This window comes from Grammomys surdaster, unplaced genomic scaffold, assembly GCF_004785775.1.
Source record: "Grammomys surdaster isolate TR1022 unplaced genomic scaffold, NIH_TR_1.0 125146, whole genome shotgun sequence".
Lineage (NCBI taxonomy): Eukaryota > Metazoa > Chordata > Mammalia > Rodentia > Muridae > Grammomys > Grammomys surdaster.
Window position 1 is genome coordinate 788623 of NW_021620042.1, and position 24408 is coordinate 813030.

The following is a 24408-nucleotide window of genomic DNA, read 5'->3' on the forward strand; positions in this document are numbered from 1 at the left end:
CACACACACACACACACACACACACACACACACACACACCTGTCTTTTCCTGTGTCTGCCTTTTTGGCTTTTTAACTTATACTGTTTTGACATCGCATCCTTCTATTAATAGGCACTTCTATAATGTAACATAATCCTACTACTTCCAAAATTTTACTCAATTACATTACTTTCTATCACTTATGCATCTTGCAGTATTTTCATTGATATCAGCTGGCATCACTTTTATCTAGGGTACTTAATTAACCATACACTAAATTTCTGTTATGTGCCAGAGACTTAAAGACTTACGTTTGTTGTGATAGAAACACTGAATCAGGAAAGGACACAACAGCATCCCCACACCTCTGTGTCTATTTACTGATGATCTCATACTACAGAGACTGGGGTGTAAACAAGCTTACTAGAGCTTAACAGAAACACACAGGCAGACAACGTTAAATTATTTTACTATGTAAATGACATGTGTCAAAACTATTGCAATGTAAGGAAGTTACAAATAGTTCCTATGGGACACACCCAGCCTCAGTCACCATGCAAAAAGTACTGTGGTCTTCACCCAATGTAAAACGAACACACCCAGCTACGGGAAACAGGAGACACTGCATGTTCAACTCTGTAATGGCCACATATCCACATCCTTCCTTGTGTATGTCCCAACCAGAGGGCAATGGAAGGCTCTGGTTATGCAAATGCCATGCCCTGGATCCTAAGTTAGTTGTCTATCATCAGAAATAGTGTGGTTAATCTGTGTGCCGCACAAGTAACCTGACTACAGAAAGCACATACACAACACAGAAATACAAGTATTCTGATTTGATCAACTGTTGGGAGCTGTTCTAAGTACCCAACGCCAATCACCAAGGATTAAGGTATCTACCTCATACTAAGTCCAATGTGAGTCCAACCCAGCAGGATGGGTCCATGCTCACCACTGACATGTCGAGGACTGTAGGCTACAGAGTATGGACTACATCGTAATCTCAAAGGCAATATAGGCTTCACAGAGGAAGGCTTCCAGGTAGATGCTACCAGCTTTGCACAGGCTAACACAATGCTTTCAATTCTTGCGCAAACTAATTCAAGATATTTGTGGCTTGTGGGTTTCTACCCCAAAAAGTATAGAATACCTTCTCATAGCTAGGTTGCTTTTAATTCTTTTAGTAAACCAAATGAATGTGGCTAACAGTTAAGGCTTTCAATTCTGAAACTGAAAAATGCTCTCACATGTTCCCATACTAACAGCTCAGAAAAAAAAGATATACACTTTGTAGTGTAAACATAAAACCAAATTCTTATCTTTGTATTATAAACTCATATTCATGACAGAAAATGATAGAAAATAAAGCAATGAAAGAAAGTGACAGAGGCCAGGAGCCCTCAGTGAAGGAGAGAAGCACTCTCACATCACAGAAGAGGGGGAACCGACACAGTGGAGAGGAATCAAACACCAGTTCCCATGCTGGTGTGAGGGGCAGCAACAAAGGCTGGCTGCTGGGGTCATTTTAGCCAACTGCTAAAACTTCAACAGAGCTGCAGACAAGGAACAAAGCAAAGAAAGTTGTGCTGTTTCCAATGGAAAACACACAATCCCAATTTACCAACACTCAAAAAAAAGGAGGGTCATTTTGAATGAGACCCATCTGAATTCTGTAACTGCATTCAGTACTTACAAGTACATATGCAATACCAGAGGAACTACTCCCAAGCTCTTTCCCAAGAGACACCGAGTAGAGGAAGGTACTCATAAGAAAGGAAAATGAGACATCAAACTCTGCCCTGAACACAGACCACTAAGTAAACAAACCCAGTAAGCACATGTAGTTTTTCTCATTAAACCAGAATAGTGTGGGCCCCTCCAACTACAAGTGTACTTACGTACAAGTCCATGCCAGCAACTACAGGAACTGCAGTATTCCTTTACAGTAGAACTGTAATTCAAATCAGTGTGCAAACTATTACAGCAAGGCCACAAGGTCAGGAACAAAACACTGAGTCCTGACCAGTAGGTGACAGAGCCAACTGCATCTATTCAGTCCTTAGCAACACAGGTAAACAGGCCAGCAAAGCCCATCACCTCCCGATGGACAGGAGCTTCCTCATCTGGTAACAGACATTTGACATCAGCATTCTGAACACTCCACTGTTAGTCACACATGGTAATAATTCTCATGACACTAACTTGTGGTGATTTAAAACTTCATTCCATAATCACTCCTTCTCCAGAATGCAAAGAACTCTAGATACAAGCTGGCACACTCCGGCTTTTTCCAGGCTCTAAGACGAACAACCTGAAACTGTCCTCCAACTAAATTTAATTTCTTTCTTTTGTTTGCCAAAAATGCCACAGGGAAGAAATCAAAACAACTCAGCATTTGCTTGTGTTCTTGCCAAGAAATCTTCCCCACTTCCTTGATCATACAAGTTCTCTTTTTCAGAATAATTCTGAACACAACTGTATTCTGGCCTTTCTTTCTATGTGTCGTGTAATGTGTGGCTAACACACTGATTCTTTCTGAAGCACATGAGGAATCTTACAGTCTGGAGCTGGGACCTCACAAGAGGGTAATGTTTAAAGCCATGTTCAGGCAATAGTGGCACAGGACCCAACGGGATTGCTGTGAGTTTTTCAACAGTTTAAACTGTAAAACAGGTCCAGGGACTAAGGGGAGTACAGTTTCAGCTACTACCAGTGCATAATCTATGAAAAATGTCCACGGCATGTGGAGGTCATCTTACCCACTGTCAGGGCACCTACGAAAACCAATACTGCAAAATCTAGTCAGTGGAATTAAGCTGTAATTTTACACAAGGGTCTGTATAATCTGGCAGTTACTCAATATGTCTCAGCCTCAATTTCCTTACCACTTAATTACCTAACATGAGCATCCCTCAGAACCATTAAGCAGCATGCACTTAGGACAAAAGTCAAGCTACATGAGAGAGAACACACCGTCTGTCTGCAGCAGGCAACTCCCCCTCACACTGCAGATACACAGTGCCGGCACAAACAAATACCCCAGTGGTATGAGTCAGAAAACACCAAACCTCAAGTTAAAGTTCACCTTTTCATTCAACACTGCATCCTATATAACTCATTATCAATGCTTCTGGCATTGTCTCCAAATCCTATCTGTAATGTCCATATACATGTATGTAAGTGAAACCATCTCCAGACTACAACATTTCCAAAATCTACCATCTCTCTGACCTCCTACAAGCTGAATGCTGGCCTGTTCTGCAGCAGTGTGCTCAGGCCAATATTACGTATCTGTAGGTAACAAGAGTGTGATGTGGACAGAACCAGTTCCCAGGGTCAAGCATCTGTTGTGGCCTGACATATCTACTGACATCTACCAGGGACAGAGAAGCAATAGGTAAGCACAGATGTCCATGGCTGATCTGTTACCAAATCTTTTTGTTCACTTTCAAAAGGAGGAAGTGAATTCTAAAGTGATTTCTCCTTTTAACACAGATGACAAAACCATTAAATATTCATGTGGAAATATTTAATGTGTGTACACCAACAACCACAAATCTGAGTCTTTGTAAACCCACATTAATACTTACTGGCTGGAACAATGAAGTCTCTATGTAACTCATAGGTCATGAGAGGTTCTGGAAGACTCCTGGAAAAAAAAAAAGAAAAAAACGTAACACAATTACCAAACAAGGCCAGACATCGTTTCTAAACTTATTCAAAAGTATATTAAACAGTGTATTGAACTTCCTGTGCACTTCTGAGCTAACATGCCAGCTCTCCCTGTCAGATACCTTTACATACCAAAAGATATGTACAATGACTACTCTACTAACTGTTGTTTCCCCTAGACACTCTTAACTCTTAACCAGCCAAAAATCCTTACCAGGTCTAAGCATACCAGGTTTCATATCTAATCTTGGAAAGTATCCTTATGAACACCTAGCTTTGCATATGAATTAAGCAATACAGGCATAGTTTTTAAAGACATCTTGAAAATATTGCTATCAAAAGAATACACAGAAAATATTAAAGAAACAAAAACAAAGCTTCTCCTCTTGATATTTCTATTAAAATAACTGTTTTTAATTTTTATGCCTAAATACATACAGTCCAGTGGTTCCCAACCTCTGATATGAGGTTGCATATCAGATAGTTACATTATGATTCATAACAACAGCAAAATTAGAGTTATAAAGTAGCAAGGAAATAAGTTTGTGGTTGAGGGTCACCACAACAGGAAGAACGGTATTAAGGGGTTGTGGCATTAGGAAGGTTGAGAACCACTGATAAAGAGGAAACATTAATTAAAAAAATTATGGTTTTGTAGTCTGTGACTATGAAACAGTGAGACAGAATCAGAGTGATGGCAATGTGATCACGTTCACAGCGTTTAGTGTTCTGCAAAGCGCATTATGCAGACAGTAGCGTGATGCTGAGCCTTGCTCAGTCCCACTAACATGGAAATGTGTCTTTGCCAGGCCAAGGCTGTTAACTGAATAACCTCCAGAGAAGAGGTGTCAGTCTGCAGAACTGTTCGGGCAAGGTACTGTGAGCATTTGAAACACTATAAACCTGAGACTTAAAGTCATTTTGAAACATTGAAAACAGTCAGATATACAAGCATGTGTACAGAAGCACACGCACAGGCGCTCGCAAATACAACAAATACTGCCAGGGATAAGGAAGGCTGTTAAAAGGGTTGCCTCATTGAGAACAAACCAGGTGCTCACTAAGATCAAGCAACAGAGCTTGAAATGCATGAGCAAATCTGACAAGACTGCATGGAGCAGGCAACCCCACAACTGCAGCCCCGATGTGAATCTCTCTGTCTTCATTGCTGACAAAACAAGTAGAAAAGAAATCAGCCAGGAGACAAGGTTTCAACAAAACTCCCCACCTCCTTCCCCCACGTGCACGCCATTTACTTAGGTGACCGTCTGCCCAAACCGAACACCTAACAGACACTGCAAATCAAAGACTGGGCCTGTACGAGCAACCTTATTTTGGGCTTTGAAACACATTTTTGTCAACTTAAAAAAGTTCAAGTCAAAGGCAGCACATTCTTTGACTTCAATAAAAGTGGAGAGGCAGAGGAGATGTTTCAGAGGGTAAAGTGTTTGGGACATGAGCAGCCATATCCAAGGCTGAGTGTGGCGCTACACAGGTATCATCCAGTGTGTGGAGGCAGAGGCGTAAGGATATGTCTACCAAGTGCTGACCAACTGATCAGTAAGTTCCAGGTTCACGGGAACATCCTGTCTCAAGACATAATGCAATGACACCCAAAGTCAACCTCTGGTCAGCGCACGAGTGCGTGCATGCATCCATTCGTTTGTGTGTGTGCATGTGCGTGCGTGCGTGCGTGCGTGCTTGCGTGCATTCGTTTGTGTGTGTGCGTGTGTGTTCGTGTGTGTGCGTGCATGCATTTGTTCCTGTGTGTGCATGTATGTGCATGTGCGTGTGTGCATGCGTGCATTCGTTCATGTGTGTGTGTGTGTGTGTGTGTGTGTGTGTGTGTGTGTGTGTGACAGGGAGACAGAAATTTACACTGGAACATGTGAAAAGGGACTTATTTCTAGACTATATGAAGAACTTTAAAAAGGGCAATCTTTTTTCTTAAACAAGGAAAGATACAGGCAGTCATGTTACCTAAGAATGAATACACACAAGTGGCGGGCGAATCGCTCACACACCAAGAAAGTTTTGGACACTGAAGATGTTCACACTGAAAGAACAACTAGGTGCCTGCACGCATGTACTAGAGTGACTAAAGTAAGAAAGATGACCCCATTCAGAGGTCACGGAGGTCGCCGAGGTCACAGGACCCGTGTATACTGTTGGTGGGCAACACGAGAATCTGGGTCACATTTGGAAAAGTCGATCGCCTTCCTAAGAGTTAAGCATATACCTCCCACATGGCCCAGGTGTTTGCCCACTAGGATTCATCCAAAACAAATGAAAATCTTTGCCTCAAAGACTTTTACACAGACATTTAAGCAGTTTGTGTACAGCAGCCAAGAAGTACAGACCACCCAAATACACATCAACAGATCAATGGATTTCAACATGCCACAACAATTATTCTAATGATTCTAAGTCAAAATGAGTTTTTGAAGTACCCACCGAATAACTCCACTTATAAAGATCATAATAATGCAAATTAAGATATAAAGACGAAAACGGTCCCCAGTGGATGCAGCCATGACAAAGGAAGGAACTCCAGAAGAAGCACAAGGAAATGTAGAAGGCTGATGGACAGGCTCAGCATTGATTATGGAGATGGTTTCCTGGGAGTATAAAAGATACCAAGCGTATGGAAATGTATACTACCAATGGTGCGGCTCATGCCAAGTCAATTGTACTTCAAAAAAGCTGTAAAAGGTTCACACTAGCCGGGCGGTGGTGGTGCAGGCCTTTAATCCCAGCACTTGGGAGGCAGAGGCAGGCGGATTTCTGAGTTCAAGAGTTCGAGGCTAGCCTGGTCTACCGAGTGAGTTCCAGGCCAGCCAGGGCTACACAGAGAAACCCTGTCTCGAAAAACAAACAAACAAACAAACAAACAAACACTACCTCAATGTTTATATTAATAAAAGGATACAAATACACATGTGAGATTCGTGAAAAAATCTATTAAAAAAAAAACAAAACAAAGCTATATAAAAACTGTTTGCAGACCGGTTTCCTGCACACAGCTTGGGTGCCAGTGTCCCTTTCCAACAGCCCCAGGCCACAGCACCGAGAACTAGCTGCCTCAGCCCCTCTCTCCTTCCCCTCCTTTCCCTTATTCCTAAGTAAAAACAAATGTGCCAGTGACATCACAGCCTCAAGGAGGAGAAAAGCAGCCGATGGGTCAGTTTTCGGGGGTTTTGTTTCCAAGTGCAGACAAGGGAGCAGAAATAGCAGAGGAAGGGAAAGTATCTATTATCACAGAAGAAAAGTCGGGGTCGAAAGAAAAGGGAAAACACTTCTCCAATAAAACTGACTTTGTGTCTCCGTATCTTCTGCTTATATCACTGCCACATGTCTAGCTGACAGTACTGCATAAAAAACAAACACCATTAATGTTAGGGAAGCAGTAATTCAAAAAAAAAAAGGACAAGTTCTCCCTGCAAACAAGAGTCACTGCATCTCCCAGCCTCTCCCAGCCTCCCAGCTGGCAGGTATTTAAGCCACCTCTCTCTGCCACCTGTCTGATCTGTTGGAGGATGTAAGTCCTAGTATTTACCCAAGCTGGTGTTTCCTTCCCTCTAAGAACCCTTTCCAACTTCCACACTTAAAAGAAGTTACCTCGAAGTAAAAAAACAAAAATCACTTCACTAGAAATCTCACAAACTGCCCAGTTTTGCCTGACAATGGGAAACTGGCAATTAACACATCACTGGTAATTAAGACCACAGACTGCCCAGATGTAAATCACACAGAGGGCTGGGAGCCAGGCTTCTCAGAGTCCAGGTCCCCAGGAGACCAGGGGAGGTGCCGTGGGGAGGGGCACTTCACTGCCACTGCATGTGGCTGTTTTGTTTTGTGACACAGCCAGGCTGCTTCCCTGCTGCTGCTTCTGCTGGGTGCTTCAGCTGCATCCCTCCTCCACCTCCGCCCAATAGAGGATCAATAGAGGAGCAAAACAGGCAAAGGGATGAGAGGAGAGAGATGCTGTGCTTCATAGCTATGTCCTGTGTTGTGAGAGACAGAGCTGGCATGCTGACCATGGCGAGCCGCTGGCTCCAGACCTCACATCCTTACCCCATCACATACAGAGCAAGGCCTCTCGGGCCAGAACAAGCTACTTGTTTTGGCCACAATTCCATAGGAAACATGGGAAAAGGGGGAAAAAAAAACTTCAAATTTTCGCCCACTTAAAACATCAACCAGAAAAACATATCACCTAAATCCTAACTGATGCACCTACAGTTGCTAAGCACAGCCTAGGAGGACAGGCTGGCCACCTACCTCTCCCAGCTCACAAGGCCTCCCTCTGCCATGTTAGGATCATCACTCAACACAGGCAAAATGCTTGGATTTCTGACCAAGTTATACAGTAACGGTGTCTCATAAAATGTTTTCCTGTATGCTGTGGTTGATTGAAAGTGAAATTCAATGTGCCAAGAGAAAGGAAAAGTAATGCAACCCAGACCAGCAACCGTGAGGAATCAGATCCAGAGAATCTCGAGGTTCAAACACAAAGTGTGCCTGTGAATACGGAGCCTCTATTTTACCAAGTTCACTCCCCAACAAGGGAAATGAAAAGAACCTGGAGCTGCCAGAAGCAGGAAGTACAACTAACTATCAAGAGGCCAATGTTTACTCGCAAGTTTTCCATCAGTAACTGTCATTCGGACAATTTCTTTATCTGCACTAGGTAAAACATATCAATCTACTGTTTGATGGACTCAAGGCCAGCTGCCAGAGTGGAGCATACCAGCCATTCTATTCTGATCCTATCCACCCTTTCCTCTGCCTGTCTAACAGAGCTGTCCTCAACTGCAGTGATACCGAAGAACGCCTATATTATCTATGGGATCAAATAATTCTTTACAGAAAGAAGGAGGGATAAATAGCTCCCTCCCGACCCCTACATACAGATGTCAGTATCCCTCCGGTACCTGTGACAACTTCTTAAAAAGTATGCAGAGGCTGCAGAGACTTAGCTTAGAAGTCAAGATTACTAACTGTTCTTCCAGAAGACCCAGGATCAGATCCCCAGACCAACAAGACAGATAAGAATCCCTGGCCTCGTGTACAGCTCTTGACTGTGTACAACCCTTAAAGAAGGATATTGCCTTTACAAAGACAAGACAGGGATGGTTAAAGAGAGCATGAAAAAGGTCAGAGAAGGCCCTGAGAAAAGACAGAGAGAGAAAGAGAAAGATGAGTGCTGGTACAAGGATTGGTTTTCAGCCTCTCCAAGGTTGTCAACCCTACCTCCTCTCATCTTGAGACCATTATTTGGGTTCTTTTTGCTTACTTCTGCTGGTCCCTGGGCCTCAAATAGGCTGACTAACTCTGTGAAACAACAGATAAATAATTTGGTAGCAAAACCTATTCAGATACATTATCATAAGTTAGCTATGGAGGACCACGAGACTCAAGATGAAGTTGTTACTTTATCCAGGGTGTTCCCAAAACCCATCTCCACCCAACCTAAAAGAGGGGACTTCCGCCCCTAGACCAAGCAGAGAGGGGCCACCCAGAACCCCTCTGACTGGCGACCTGAATTCTTGCTTAGGCTGCGAGGCTAAGCACTGCAAGGGAATATCAATAAAAGATAAAAATATCTATCAGGGTTCCCTGAGGGACAAGCCTGACTGCATAGGGGTTGATGTCAAAAGTATCCCCTCTCCAGGAAAAAGACATCGGGGTGGGTATGGCCCTCATGCCTCACTGGACAACGACAGGGGGACCAGAGCCATCACAAGGTCCCCTTCAAATACTGGAGGCCAGGCCTCTATCCCCGCCTTCACAAGTTTAGAATTGCCACAGCCCTTCTATACTTAGAGAAGGGAGATGTCAGGGGCAGCCCTGCTTACACACTAAAGGCCTAAAATCAGCCATAGGCCTAAAATCAGCAGTAGGCCTGTCATACATGTATACTAACACCAAGTCTTGGGTCTCTGTGGAAAAACATTGAAACAGATGGCTCTAAGCTATTGTAAACAGGCAGTTTTTGTGACAATTTACCAGCCTGAGTAGTCATAGACCTTGTAAATAGGTAGCCTTGGCAGATAATACCAACTTAGATAAGGACAAGTGAATCATAGGCAGAGTCATAGTGACCTTTCCCCTGAACCCTCACCCAGCCGATACCCTGTTCTGAAAGATATCTGTATTCTCCTGAACACCCACGCTCTGGTGTCATCCCCTTCCCCACGTCCTGCCTTTTTGCGTTCATAACCCCTGTGTGAATGAGTATAAATTACAATTTGAAATAAATAAATAAATCATATATATATATATATATATATATATATATATATATATATGAATCCCCAGCCTCCACATATACATGGCAGACGTGCATACATGCAGGTAAACATCCATACACATAAAGTTAAGATAAATAAATGAGAGAAAGTATGCAGATACCACCAATTATCCTATAGATAGCCAATCACCTTTAGTTGAAAACACTGCTAGTATCCTTCAGTGACAGAATGGGACACTACAATGAACAACACTCACAAGACACCTGTCTCTCCAGGAAACTTACAGCCACACCCCACAGAGCTCAGCCATTCAATCTTCATCTAAACCACAGCCACTGCTGACGACAAGCCAGATGCTTCAGTGTATGTTTAGCTTTATTTTTGCTGCTGAAACAGCTAAGGGTAACAATAATGTGCACAATAGTTTAAGAATGAGAAATATATTTAAACAAAATGTTCAAAAGCTGGTAAAGAATACCTGAACCCAATGTTAAGTCAGACAAAGAGGCAGTGGTGACAAGCTGACAGGAGACAACAGGAAGAAATGGCACCACTGTGACAGGTCACTTAAATAAGTTGATTAAATACAATCTGATCTGACCCTACCAATGACTATGGGTGTAACCATTTGTCAGGAAATAAAAGATTAGAGAACCACTCTGTATAATACCATGAGGGTATAAAAGACCACAGAAAATGTACAGCATTCCACTTTTTAAAAAAGTCATCAACAAGCACCATGCACATATGTGCATGCATGTGTCTGCAACTTACGGATCAGATGTGAACTCTCAGCTACTGTTGCAGCGCCATGCCTGCCTGCCTGCTGCCTGCCTGCTGCCTGCCTGACTGCCTGCCTGCCTCCCTGCTGCCTGCCTGCCTGCTGCCTGCTGCCTGCCTGCTACCTGCTGCCTGCCTGCTGCCTGCCTGCTGCCTGCTGCCTGCCTGCCTGCCTGCCTGCCGCCTGCCTGCCATGCTTCTCACCATAATGATCACGGACTAACTCTGATTCTGCAAGCAAGCCTTCAATTAAACGCCTTCCTTTGTAAGTTGCCTTGGCTATGGTGTCTCTTCAGCAACAGAACACTAAGACACTCCTGGTCTCATTTTCTGGAACATTATTGGGATACCTTGGAGACTCCTCATGTCACTCAGTGTCAATACGACTACTGCCACTTCTGTGGAGTGGGCACCTGGTATGACAGCTCACCTCAGATACTGCTTCAAGGCACTTGTTACTGTCTTCACCTCCCAGTCTGCAGAATTCTCCAGGTCCAGTTCATTGCACATTTTCACATCTGGTGAAGAGCAAGGAAAAAAAAAAGTTAAAAACCTGATCATCCAGAGATCCAAAGAGCTCAGGAAACTTCTAATTTTAAGTGGTCAAACAACAGTTTCTCAAGAAAAGGGGGCTTGCAGCTGAGCACATGCAGCTTGTCTCCACTGCACTACCCCCGTGGTATGTGTGTTCTGGGAGAAAACACTATCACCACTAAGGTAAAAGGACAGTAAACAGCAGCTGTCAGTGGGAGAGGAAGTAATTAGTCTGGTCTCACATTCTAACCCTTGTATTCCTTACAGTAGTTCTCTGCAGGTTAACTAACACATGATCAATCCAAACAGAAACACGACAACAGAGACTCAAAATGCTACTTAGGGTTTAATCTAATTTTAACATCCTACAACATACATGTGTTAATACACCATGTTACTACATCAACATGTACAATCTTTATATCTTTGTATTGGAAAAATAGTTCCAATTAATATAAAAAGTAAAAAACAAAATCTATAATCTATGTGAGCGAGAGGATGTCTGGATAATCCTTCACTCCAACATTACAAGCCATCCACTCACCCAGAAAGCTAGCCTCCTGGGGGAGATGCCATTGGCATTCACTCTCAACTAAACTAGCCTGCTTTGTCCCATATCTGGGTTACTGACACTTTGTTTTCTTTTGAGAAATAGCTAGTGCTCTAAAGGAAAGGTATACAGTTGAATGATGGTGGCTCACACCTTTAATCCCAGCACACCTTTAATACCTGAAGAGGCAGGCAGATCTCTGTGAGTTCAAGGCCAGCCTGGTCTACAGAAGTAGTTCTAAGACAGCCAGTTGTATTCAGAGAAACCCTGTCTCTCAAAAAACAAAACAAAACAAAACAAAAAAAAAACACCTTGGGGGGGGCATATGTAAGAACAAGCAGAAATAAAATATGGAGGAGGGAGGACAGGAGGGGTCTAAAGTGTTAGTCCAGGTGGAAATAAAAGAACAGAACCGTAGTAAAGGCAAACACTCTGAGCATACTGCCGACCCTGTCCAACTGGGCCAGCATGCCCAGAATGCCCAGCCTACCAACAAGCCAGCAGCCGGGACAATGTGCAACCAGCTTGGACCAATAAGTCACTCCAAGCAAGAGAGTCCCAAATCCATCTAAGCTTCAGATTCTCATCTGTACTAAGGAGATCTTAGTTAGCATAGTAAACATTCATATAAACTAGTGTGAGCATCCTAACAAATCTATGGGCAGACTTGCATGAGTTATTAAAAGTAGATGCTGCCACAGCCAGGCCATTACAAGGAAGGACATTCGTGGTGGTCCTCTTCCCAAAGGAAGAGGCAGAAAACAGGTTATAAAGATTTCTAGCCACCAATACAAATCTGACGGCTTTCCACACTCCTCCAGGGGGAAGGAGACAGTAGGCAACTTACAGAAGAGACTCCCTCTCCCTCACTCCAGAGAAATGCCTCAGCTAAAAACAAAGAACTAGCTGTTTCCAGATTTCCCCCTCCCTTGTACCAGATTTGTTTCTGCAGGGAAAATGGTACTTTTCTGGTACTTCCTTCCTTTATAGAAGGAATTCTAAAAGGAAAGGCTGTCCAGCTGAGACTGCCATGCTAGCTGTGCACGCTGTCTGAAGAGCTGTAGGCATGGGCGTGACCACAAAGGGACCGACACTCCATGACTGGACTCAAATAGGCTAAAAATCAAACAGGAAGTGACAGCTGTCTTACACCATACCACCACACTTAGGAAGTCAACTATGCAAAGGTCTGGAGCCCTCCTAGGCACTCCAGCAACTGACTAAGGCAGCCAACACCAACAGGCAACCAACTACAATGGTGACTGACACGGGGGACACTCTGATCAGCCCCTACAATCCAGAACTCATTTGTTATTGAGCCTGTCACCACAAGTCAAAGATACAGTCGAGAAATCAAATTAAACTCCCTGATTAAAGATGAAATCCTTTATAACTAGGACTAAATAATTCTGTTCTGCCAGCTTTGCCAACCAATTACTTCTGAAACTGAATATGCTGCCTCTCATTAAGTCAATTATTTAAAAATCTCACTTCAACACACAAGTCAGATAACATTCTCAATAAACTTGTTACAAGCAAATCACCATTTAAAATCCACAGGGCTTCTAAAGGAACTATTTTATTTCCAATTTCTACCAAACTATCCTTCTGTATTTTGAGATTCATATTCTTTCTATGAAAAAACTAAGTCATCCTTCTAAATTCACAGAACAAAAGCAGCTGTCACTTCAGAAGTTAATGACTGTGTCTATGTAATTAATCCTCTATTAAATGCTCACTGTTTTCAAATAGCTCAATCATTCCTGGCAGTCCTCTGCAATCAGTGGGCTAGGTGGGATGTGTTCATTTATTTAGGATTCACACCTAAAATATGTTTAGAGTATTCATTCAGGATATGTGTTCCACCACAAGGGAGGGGACTTGTGTTTCTTCCTTGACCAAAGAACAGCATAACACATTAGTTAAAAATCTAAAGTAACAAGCACAGAACCAAGGAGCTGGTTCTTTTTTGCATGACCACTGGTCACCGCTCTGAAGCTGAGGTGTGGCCCATGCTCACTCCTGAGTAACTGGGACTCAGTACCCTGGCCACCATGGACTTAGACTGGGACTCAGTACCCTGGCCGCCATGGACTTGGGCTGTTTTTCTTTCCACTGAAGAGCTGAAGAAGCAGAAAGTGCATGTGCTGTATAAATATGCTGTCACCTCAAATCATCTGTAGCTGCACACTCACTCTCTGCTCTATGTATAGAACTGTCCAACAAAGTAAACAAGGAAATATTTTAAATTAAAATTCTGTTATTTTTGTTTTCTATGGTTCTGTGTCTAAAAGGAAATAAGAAACCACCCAGTCTTTTGTAAACCAGGCTTATAAATAGCAAAGCCAGGAGAGCAGATATGCTAAGAGCACATTTTCTCCAGGTTTCCCCTGCTCTGCTCAGGTTTCGTTCTACTGTGAGAAGGAAGACAGACTACCGGGCACTGCTACCTCAGAACAGCTCCTATCCGCCCCTCACTGAGGTAACTCATCTTCACACTCTTATCCCGCTAAGAACCGCCACTGATTTCCCAAGATGCTCCACCTGCTGTTCCTTTTTGCCTTCTTTTTCAGCTACATGTTTATAATATTTAAAAGAGAGAGAAAGAAAAAAACACCTTCTCCCCAACTGTATGTGTTGGGGCAAGGAAGGAAGGTGGCTTCTCCCCAGGAGAGGAGAGCAGTCTCTCAGAGGGCGCAAGTAAGACTAAGGCGAGCCAGAAACAGAAGACACCACCTGCTGCTCCACAGTCTTCTCCTGGACCTGGCCTGGAGGAGGCAGATGAGGAAGGTTAGAGAGTGAGGAAAGGGTCAGGAAGAAGGAGGAGCTGAGGAGGTCCTAGGAAAAGGGAGAGAGGGTAACAGGAAGAAACAGTCTTATCTATTTTAACCTTAAACGGGAAAGGGAAAAGCGCCACAGGAAAGGAGGCAGCGAGGGAAACATGCAAGAGGTGAAGCAGAATTCAAGCCTAGGCAATCACTACAAACTTTTACATCTGAGTGTATGAAGAATACTTAAGACATTGGAAACAAATAATAAAAGTTCATGTTAAAATGGCAATCATTTTTCTATAAAATCTAAACCGGTCTCAAGTAAATAAAGTCCTCCACTAAAAATATAAAATAGTTTTCCCAAGATGCTTAAAAATTCAATTAGTTTTCATTTTTCATGAAGAAAATTCCATTATCAATAAAATGTGCCCTGAAAAATTTAAAAATTTGAAATGAACATATTATATCCGAGACTCCCCCAGAAGACTCTGGTTGGCTTTAAAAAGAAATTAAGCATTTGGCAGACTCATGCCCTGCCTCCTTACCACAATGTAAACAGAAAAGTCAGTGAGAACATCTGCAGATGTGTGCACATGGTTATTGGGAACTCTAAAATACTCTTTAAAGTGATACTGAATCACTGAATGTTGAATACATTATCAGAATGAAAGTATAACTTAAGAAAACTCTAACTTGACCAGCCAACAGTGAGGACATCTATTTTGTCAAAAGCTAAGGTTTCCGTTAGTAACAAACTAACACTGATGGCTACACTTCAGGCAATCTGATTCCTATTACCAGTTACCCACAGATTAACAAATCCACACTACAGAGGCTCTTAAATGAATTATTTAATGGGGAAATAACAAGTTAATATCTTTGTGCCAATTGTCTAACTTCCTTTGTTTGCTCAATGTTACTGAAAGCACACCATTTTCCCCGCCAACAACCGAATGATGTCCTAACACACCTGTGTCTAGACTTCTCTGATACAGGAAAAAAGACAATTTTCTGGTGCCTGTGTTTATGCACATGCTTATTTGTATGTGTGTGCTCAGACATGTGGATGCAGATTAACTTTTCCACATATGCACACACAGGGGGTCAGAGGTTGATATTAAGCATCTTTCTCTGTGGCTTTTTTTTTTTTAAAGAAAAAGACAGCATCTCTAATGGAACCTCGAGCTCACTGTTGGGGTAGACTTAGCAAGCAGCAAGCCCCTGGGGCCTTTCCTGTCTTTCCCACAACCTAGCACTCGAGTTACAAGTGTGCCAGTGCAAATTCTATGTAGGTCTTAGGAACCAAACTCAGGTCTTTATGCTTGGACTGCAAACACTACTGAGCCATCTCCCAGATTCTTCCAAGTCATGAACTTTTGAGGGCTTTGCAATTTTTAAATACTTTGTGAGTTGAAGGCTGTCTTGGGATTTTCCACAAGAGCAGAGGAACTCACATCGGAGTCAAACAGTGCTGTACATGTAAAATTTTGTGAGATTAAGAACAAATTTCAAGACAATTTAATACTTCGTGGTAAGCACAGAAATACCCGTGAGTGTTTAACGTTTCCTTGAGTGTGCTCAAAATAGTGATCAGGGTCAATTAGGCCAACTGAGTCCAAACTGTACCTTTTCGCTTAAATGTGTTCTGATAACATCGTCTTCCAGTCTTAAGCATTATAACACCAAGTTATTGTTTCTAATTTTAAAATTAAGTAAAAGCAGATGCTACAAGTCCCATTAAATTCTTCCAGCTGCTCCTGGACCACTGGCAACCTGTCTATTTAATCTGGAACCCACTAACAGTAAAAGGGAAAATATGTCTGCCAGAATTGCACACCCAAGTTAAACTCGAGGCAGAAAATGGAAACAGCCCATGAAAGCGAATATATTCTAGCAAAGCATACAACTGACAATGGGCAACGTTTCCTGTGGTCCGTGGCTCGAAACGTGCTTGCTTATGAAACGCTTGATTTACACAACGCCCACCTGAGAAGTAGCACTACCCAAAAACCTGTCACTTGGTTTTGTTCGTCTTAGTTTACACTTTCAAAAGTGTTCTCATACAAACAGATTCAAATGAGTTCCCAGCACACCTGGGGGCATCCTTGGTGTTGACTAATTAGAGTGAGATATCAAATAAATTCTTATGTAGCAAGGCCAAAATGACAGATTAGCTTGATAGCCAGGCCCTCCAGGCTGATGAACTATGATCATCCCTCACGGGCAGCCTGCTCTGGGCCAGGGGAGACATGATGCATCTTACAGGCCGCAGGGAACTGACAGCAGCAGGCAATGCAAAAGCGCTGTGTCATTCACAGAATGTCTGGGGCATTGGAATGAATTTACTCCTGGCTTCCTCCAGTCTGCAATGTTATCAGCACAGATGGAGCATGGTTCTGGAGAAGAGCCCAGTAAGAACTGCAAACAATGAATCCCCAAGACACAGGCCCACTCTGACAGATGACAGTTTGGGAAAGCATAAAAATGAGCGAGTCCCAGTGATCTTGTCAACCAAATGTACTGTCAAGATTCTGGACAACCTAGAAACCATGCGGAGCACAGAGGCCCGGCTCCACTCTACTGTGAGAGGCAGCGACCTATGAGCTGCATTCTCTGCCTTACTGCTTATTAAATACCAGGGATGTGGATAATCTCAGCCTCCACTGAGGACACAATCCACCCAAGTAAGTGGTACAGGAGAAGATGGATTCCTAAGTACACCATATATAACTCTGAAATATTAAGTTGCAAAGTCAATGAGCATAAACAATTAATGCGTGGAAAAATGATTAAAGAGGCATACCCATCAACATACTCAGAAGTCTCTGGACCTTTGAACTCACCCCCACAACTCTGTACAGTCCTTGGTCATTTATACCTATTGAGAGAGACAAAGTGTTAGCAGATTACAAGACAATGTATTTTAAAAGCTATCAAACAGTTACATTCCAAAATCTCTGATAACTCAAAACAGCAGCATTCCTGCAGACTATAAAAATATGTGACAAAACTAAGTGTTCATCAAAGCAGTAAATCAGCTTTGTATGTGAGCTGCGACCCAAAAACAGCCGCATGCAGCAGAATTCCCTGTGGGTAAGAATGCCCACAGTCATAAGAACACTCGGAAACACAGCCCGATGCAGTGTCTACAGGTACACTTCCATGGTTTTGTTTATTTACCTGCTTACACTTTTCTTGGGAAGTTTCAGCCTTTTTATTAATATGAGGATGAGCACAAAGAAGGCAGTGTTTTGATGATTTTTGAAGACCAGACACTGAATCTGTGTTTTTTAAAAAACAAGAGTTGCCATATACTCCATCAAAATGAATAAATAATTCAACTTAATGTGTTCACTCTCTGTTGAAACCTGAAAACGTTGAGCACAAAAGACAAAGGCAAGAGAAGTTTTTCTCCAGCAGATCTTCATGTGTCAATCATGTGTAGAACAAATGTCTTCACATGGACTGTCATATGCACCAACCAGTAGTTAAGTGACACTTCGAAGTGACCAAGAAGCTACAGTGGGGACTCAGGTTAGGTGTGAAAACATCCGTGTTTTAAAGGGGCACATCTTAAATGTTCCTTGAGAGATCTGCCTTGAGCAGAAGAAAGAGGTAGATCAAGAATTCCAAAACTCACCCAGCTGTTGAACCAGGACTTAAGAACTGAGAGCTGGGAACTCACTATAGCAATCTTACGACTCTTTATGTCTGAAATGCTCCCTAACAAATACAACTTCCAAAATGTGCCTTTGTCTCTTTACTCTCAGAGAGTTATGGCTTTCTGTGTGCTTGTTTCTGTACTAAAAATGTTAAAGCTAACAACAACACACTGACTGCCAAGGAAACGTCTCTAATCCCCAGCTTTCCAGAACACACACACCAATCACCAAAGGCCATGGGCTTTGCCCACAGGGACTCTTGTTTAACCTCCCTGTGTGCGGTGGCAGTAAGACTAATGCAGGGTTCAGGTCTGGGTTCAGATCTACCACACTGGGACGGGAAGAAGATGGTATGAACACATGCTTTATAACTCGCAGCACACCACACATGCAAACTGTCATCATTCAGTCAAAATCAGTATTCCCTTTCTCTTGCAGTATTCAGTCCTCTTTTTGTATGTGTAAGCACATGTGGAAGCCAAAGGCTGACATCAAGATGTCTTGGCCTCAACTGCTTCTCTATCTCAGTATTTTCTGAGGCAGGGTCTCTCTCTGATCCTACTACAGATCATCGTTATGGACAGACTAGCTGGCCAGGCACAGAATCAAATTGTCTGTACCACATAGCACTGTGGTTACAGGGCAGGCCGCCATGCTCACCTTCTATGTGGGTATATGTGCAGAGGATCTGAACTCAGGCCTGCAGAGTGACATGTTATTCACACTGAGTCATTACTCCACACCACAGTGTCTACTTCTTTCTTTTCTCTCTGGCAGTCCTGAGATGAACCTGAGCCTCCAAGGATGCCAGGAAAGCGCTGGACCACTGAACTATACACCCCCAGCCCGCCCTTACTCATTTCCTTAGCTTTTCAAATAGTGTGTGTGTGTGTGTGTGTGTGTGTGTGTGTGTGTGTGTGTGTGTTGTGATAGGGGCTGAGGAGGTGCTATCAGTTACACACTAATTGTGAAACAGAACCATTTACATGTTAAACTTCTGGTTTAAATTCCTAGTTCCTAACTGTGTTTAGTTTTTTTACCTTTATTTTTTATGTATATGGGTGGTTTACCTACACATATATGCATATACCTTGTGCATGCAATACCCAAAGAGGCCACCACATTCCCTGTGACTGGTTACAGTGGAGCCTGCATGTGGGTACTAGGAATCAAACCAGGATCCTCTACAAGAGAAGTTCGTGCTTCTAACCATGAAGCTATCTCTTCAGAATCCCTGTGTTTAGACAGAAGATATTTAAAAGATACATTAACTTCAAATACACAGCTTAAACACTTAGAAGAAAGGTTTTTGGGGACAATGACCAAGCAGACCACATGAAGACACAAGAATACAACCGCTACCTACAGTCAAGGGGGAAACACCCAGAAGAAACAAATCATGCCCACTTCTTACTAAAGCTCCCAGGGGTTTGGAGGAAATCCTTTCTGTGTATAAATCATGCACTGTATGACCCTATGCTGCCACAGCCTAAGCCCAATGATTGACACCCCTTCTCTGCTGATGTCTCATTAGAGCCAGGAGGGCAGGGCTAGCCCAGTCTAGACACACTTGTCCTAAACAGTAACGACACACACCAACAGCCGAGAATCCCCTCCATACGGAGCAATAGCTACAACTGAGAGGAAAGACAGCACACCCCCACCAAGAAGGAGAAAAGAGCAAAGGAAACTACCAAGAAGCAAGATCAGAACATCCAATCCAATCTACAAGAGGGGAAAGGACTGAACCCGGTTCCTTCCCAGGCTAAGGGCATGCCCTGAGTGTTTTAAACACCCCAGGATCACTCCTCGATTTTAGTTTGACCTCAGTGACAGAAGTCAAAAGAGCAAGTCACATTCTGCAGTCAAACAAACTCGAGCATTTATGAAAAGTGGCAGAAATGTATGAAGATGAAGTAAGACTGTCACTTCAGCAATGATAATCACTCTGTGCTTGTAATTACTATTAGATAATTGATCAAGTTCAAATTTATCACCCTGAGAGAACTAGAGTTAATCAAGCTCTTCAACAAGTTTTTCCTCTTTTCAAATAAATTTAAATAAATCCTGTACAAAGGCAGGCTGGAAACAGCATTTTAGATATCAAGTCTTATAGGATTTTCTGTTTCTTCTTATTCTGTTCTTAAAGGCTCCAGACCAACCGGTAAGCCCCTTCATCCAGGAACTCATACCTGTTCATGTCCCAGTCACAGATGGTGGAAGACATAACCAATATGCCAAACTACAGGGTAAGTCAGCACAACTTCACCAGCTTCTTTTCCAAAATTCCCTCTTTTAATCAAAAAATCACGCCAATCACCCAGAGTTAGAATTTTGAAATCAGCCTTGAGTGCTTCCTTATCTGTCTACATTCAATAGGTCAGAGAATACTAGGATACTCTTCCTGTGCAAAACACACTGGGCACATGCTAACTATCAAAATATCCTCATAAAGAAACAGTCAGAATCCATTCCACCAACACCCTCACCCTTATTACTGGTGCAGAAACATCTGTATAAGGTCCTCGCACCCCCATTTACCCTACATCCACAACAGGACCCATCTATCTACTGAGGCTCTTGAAGAGTTTTTCTCAGAACAGACCACAGGCAGTCACCTGCAAACACTGGGGTTCAGACCATGCTTCATGGCTGCACTGAGGCTGGTACCTCGGCTGCCAGGACCCCTGAGGCCCTCATGCTCACAAACTTACCCATCTGCCATGACTGTCTCTAAGCATGTGCCGCTTAGAATTCTGGCTTCCCAAGGCAAAGAGTAAAGTGAGTACTCATTCAAGTCAAATCCAGGGAAAACTCAATTTTCTCAGACTATCTCACAGAACTCTGCCTGTTGTTTTTTTATTTGTTTGTTTTTAGTTTTTGTTTTTATTTTTTAACATAAATCACAATTGATTCCTTCTAATTTGTTGCTTCATATATTTTAAAACAAGCCCATACTCTGTTAGTCCCAATTCCTGAACCAAGGCTGAGTACCTGGCCTCGTCCCAGGTCAATTCTTTTCTTCACTCAATAAAGAACTTCAACTTTATTTTCACTGTGTTAAAAATCAATGTTCTCACCTTGCCAATCTAGAGAAACACATACTAAACAATTATGTATTGCATGGTCTCCAAACATATGCGGTCTTAAGTCTTTAAACAAATGCAGACCTGTACTTCATCCATGGGTTTTTCCTCACTAGTACATAACTCATCTAGAAAAATGTTCCTTTAATTGTGTCTTCTGTTCTACTTCCATGGTAGCTTTTATACAAACAATGGGTACAAAATATGTATGTCTTGAAATTAAATCAAACTTATAAAGATTAGGACAAAATAGGATTCTGACGTGAAAAAGTTAAAGTATGCAAATTATCGTACATTTTCCAGGACATAAATGCTCATTAGTGCACAATGGTAATTTTCTAAGTTAAAAATTATAATCTCCACAATGGCTGTACACACAAAGGTTTCCCTTCTCTTCAACAATGAGGTAAAGTAAACATGGGCAGACCTCGGCAGTGAGAGGCTGAAAACAGAAGGTGTGCTGAAATCCAAGGTGTCTCATACAGCACCACCTGTCTCCTCTGCTCTGCCAGTCACACGGGGATGCCCGTCTTCCTTGCAGAGAGGGTCCAAAAGCAGGAAAGAACAAGGCACCACGTGTCACCTGTTTACAGTCCGTTCCCAGAACCTCCGAGAGACACTGCTCCGGCCAGAGTCCACTTTGCTCCAGGAAACATCGTGACCCTAATGACACTGGCTGCACCCACTGGCTCATGAAGATGAAGGGAAGAGGAAGGAAAGGGAAGTCACCTGGGACCAAAAAAGAATTAGATGCAAGAGGAAAAGATGATGAAAGTGCCAGGCGGTGGTGGCACATGCCTTAATCCCAGCACTTGTGAGGCAGAGGCAGGCAGATTTCTGAGTTCGAGGCCAGCCTGGTCTACAGAGTGAGTTGCAGGACAGCCAGGGCTATACACAGAAACCCTGTCTCGAAAAACCAAAAAAAAAAAGAAAAAAAAAAGAAAAGAAAGAAGCATGAAAGTGGTTGGCAGAACCATCCAGAGATCCAGCAAAGACGGGAGTGTCTGTGTCCTAAACTGGTGAGCGATGATGAACAGGAGGCACTGGAGTCACAGTCCTCTGAGGAAGGTGGGAACACAGAAAAGAGGGGTGTGAGGGAACTCTTTCATGAGGTGAGGGCAGAGTCTTTGACCTAATGACCTCTCAACTCCGAGTACTTACTATTCCCAGGCACAGAAGTAGACTAACATAAAGAAAATAGAAAGGGTGGGAATACACGCATGCACATATGCGCACGTGCACACACACACACAAAATCACTTTCGGAATAACAGAAGCAGAGAACAAACTTCGGGAAATGTAAACAGTGAGAATCTAAAATGAGCAGGAACTAGAACTGCAAGGCCGCACAGGCTGCGGAGTGTATAACATCTCCTTTCCTGAGAACCGAGTACTTACTATTTCCAGGCACAGAAGTAGACTAACATAAAGACAGGGGGTGATCATGAGAAAATTAACTTAAAGAACAGCAACCACTCACCACTCACCGGTGAGACCATGAGGTCGCCCTTCCCTCTGGTTTCAGGAGCAGGCTCTCCACTTAGTAATTCCATCTCCTCTACATTTCACATGTTAACCACATAACAAATAAACCCAGCAAATGAACGGATGGAATAAATGGGACTAATAACCTGATGGTTAGTCCACAGGATATACCAAGAACCAGGAAAGCTCTTGTTTTCCCATGCATGTATGTAAAAGAGACGTGAGCAGGTAAGTGGCCCAAAGCGGAACACAGGCACTGCGGTGCCAGCAGGAACAAGAATATTCCTAAAACAGCTTATGGCTGCATGATTTTGCAGAAACAAATGATCAAATTTCATCCACCTGTGAGCCATCATCCACGCAGCTCTAGTCTGAGCGCCTAGCATTCGACAGCGGGCGGCATTCAGCTGCACTGTGTGTGATGACGAGAGAGGGAGGGCCATAGTCACAGGGCTTACATCACAAGTCTGCAGTGTTTCATTTTCAGTAGGACACGTACGTGCGTATGTATGTATGTATGTATGTATGTATGTATGCATGTATGCATGCATACACACACACACACACACTCACACACACCTGTGTGTACACAAACACAGATGCAGTCTACATAGCCCACCGACACTGCAAAAGCAAAGTTTCGTATGAATTCTATAAGGAAAAACCATGTAATTTCATGAACATGCAAATAGTAACTACTATTTTTAGTATACTCTAATCAATGCTAAGGTAAGACTTGAAAACAAAGGGGTAAACGCAGTATACATGAAATCAAAACGTCACAGCATGGCCAAAAATGACACGCTAAACAGGTAACTAAAAAATTTATAAATTCACAAATATTATATCATGTCATGGAACAAAAAATTTAAATAGCTCTAAGGCATTTTCTCAATTAGTGATCAAGGCGGGAGGGCCTAGCCCATTGTGGCTGACTATGGTTTGCCTCATGCTCTAGTAGGAACATGATTTTGCCAGCTGCCAGCTGCAGATAGTTTCTTCGAGTGTGTGAAGTAGGAAATTCTGGGAACTTTTCAGAGGGTATAAATGCCAGAGTCCCAAGACGGGCCACAGAGAGGCTCCAAGGCGGCTACTCCCCTGGCTGCTGGTGGTCCCTGTTGTTGCTATTGGTCAAGTGGTTGTGAGCAGAGAGATGAGAAGAAATTGGAAATTCTGATGATGAAGACTGAATTTGCCCCAAGAACAACACCCCAATAAGCAGGAAGTAACCTAATGAGATCTATGTCCCCTCTCCCCTCTACCCTTCTTTATCTCCTACCTAGTGTTGGGGGTTGGAAGGGTTTACAGTGGAATTAGGTTGGAAGGGTGGTAGGTATAAGAACCCAATAAAGAAGCCCTGAAAATCATGTCTACAGAAGCAAGCTTGTATACGGAGTTCTAATCAAGAATAAAGAATAACATAACAATCTTAATTTTGTTATCTTCAGGAAAATGGGTAGGTCCAGAGATCATCAAGCCAGCCAGACTCAGAAGACAAGATCTCCTTGACAGGCATTTGCCACTTCTCTGAAGCTGAGAAAAAGAGAGAAAGTCTGCCTGCCAGGCAGAGTTTGTCAAAGCAGGTCAGAGTCTGTTGGCAGATTTCCTGGCCTGAGGCATGGAAGGATAAGAGG

At 42.9% G+C, this 24408-nt stretch overlaps 1 protein-coding gene across 1 annotated transcript in view; it reads right to left on the reverse strand.

The window, feature by feature from the left end:
• The window catches only part of Arhgap10 (Rho GTPase activating protein 10), a 196862-nt gene that overhangs the window by 82958 nt on the left and 89496 nt on the right, over positions 1–24408 (reverse strand). The window contains exons 15-17 of the mRNA XM_028785172.1: positions 17345–17419; positions 11117–11204; positions 3571–3629 (exon numbers count right to left, since the gene is read on the reverse strand). Coding sequence (XP_028641005.1) covers positions 3571–3629; positions 11117–11204; positions 17345–17419 — 222 coding nt within the window. The remainder of the gene's footprint in view (positions 1–3570; positions 3630–11116; positions 11205–17344; positions 17420–24408) is intronic.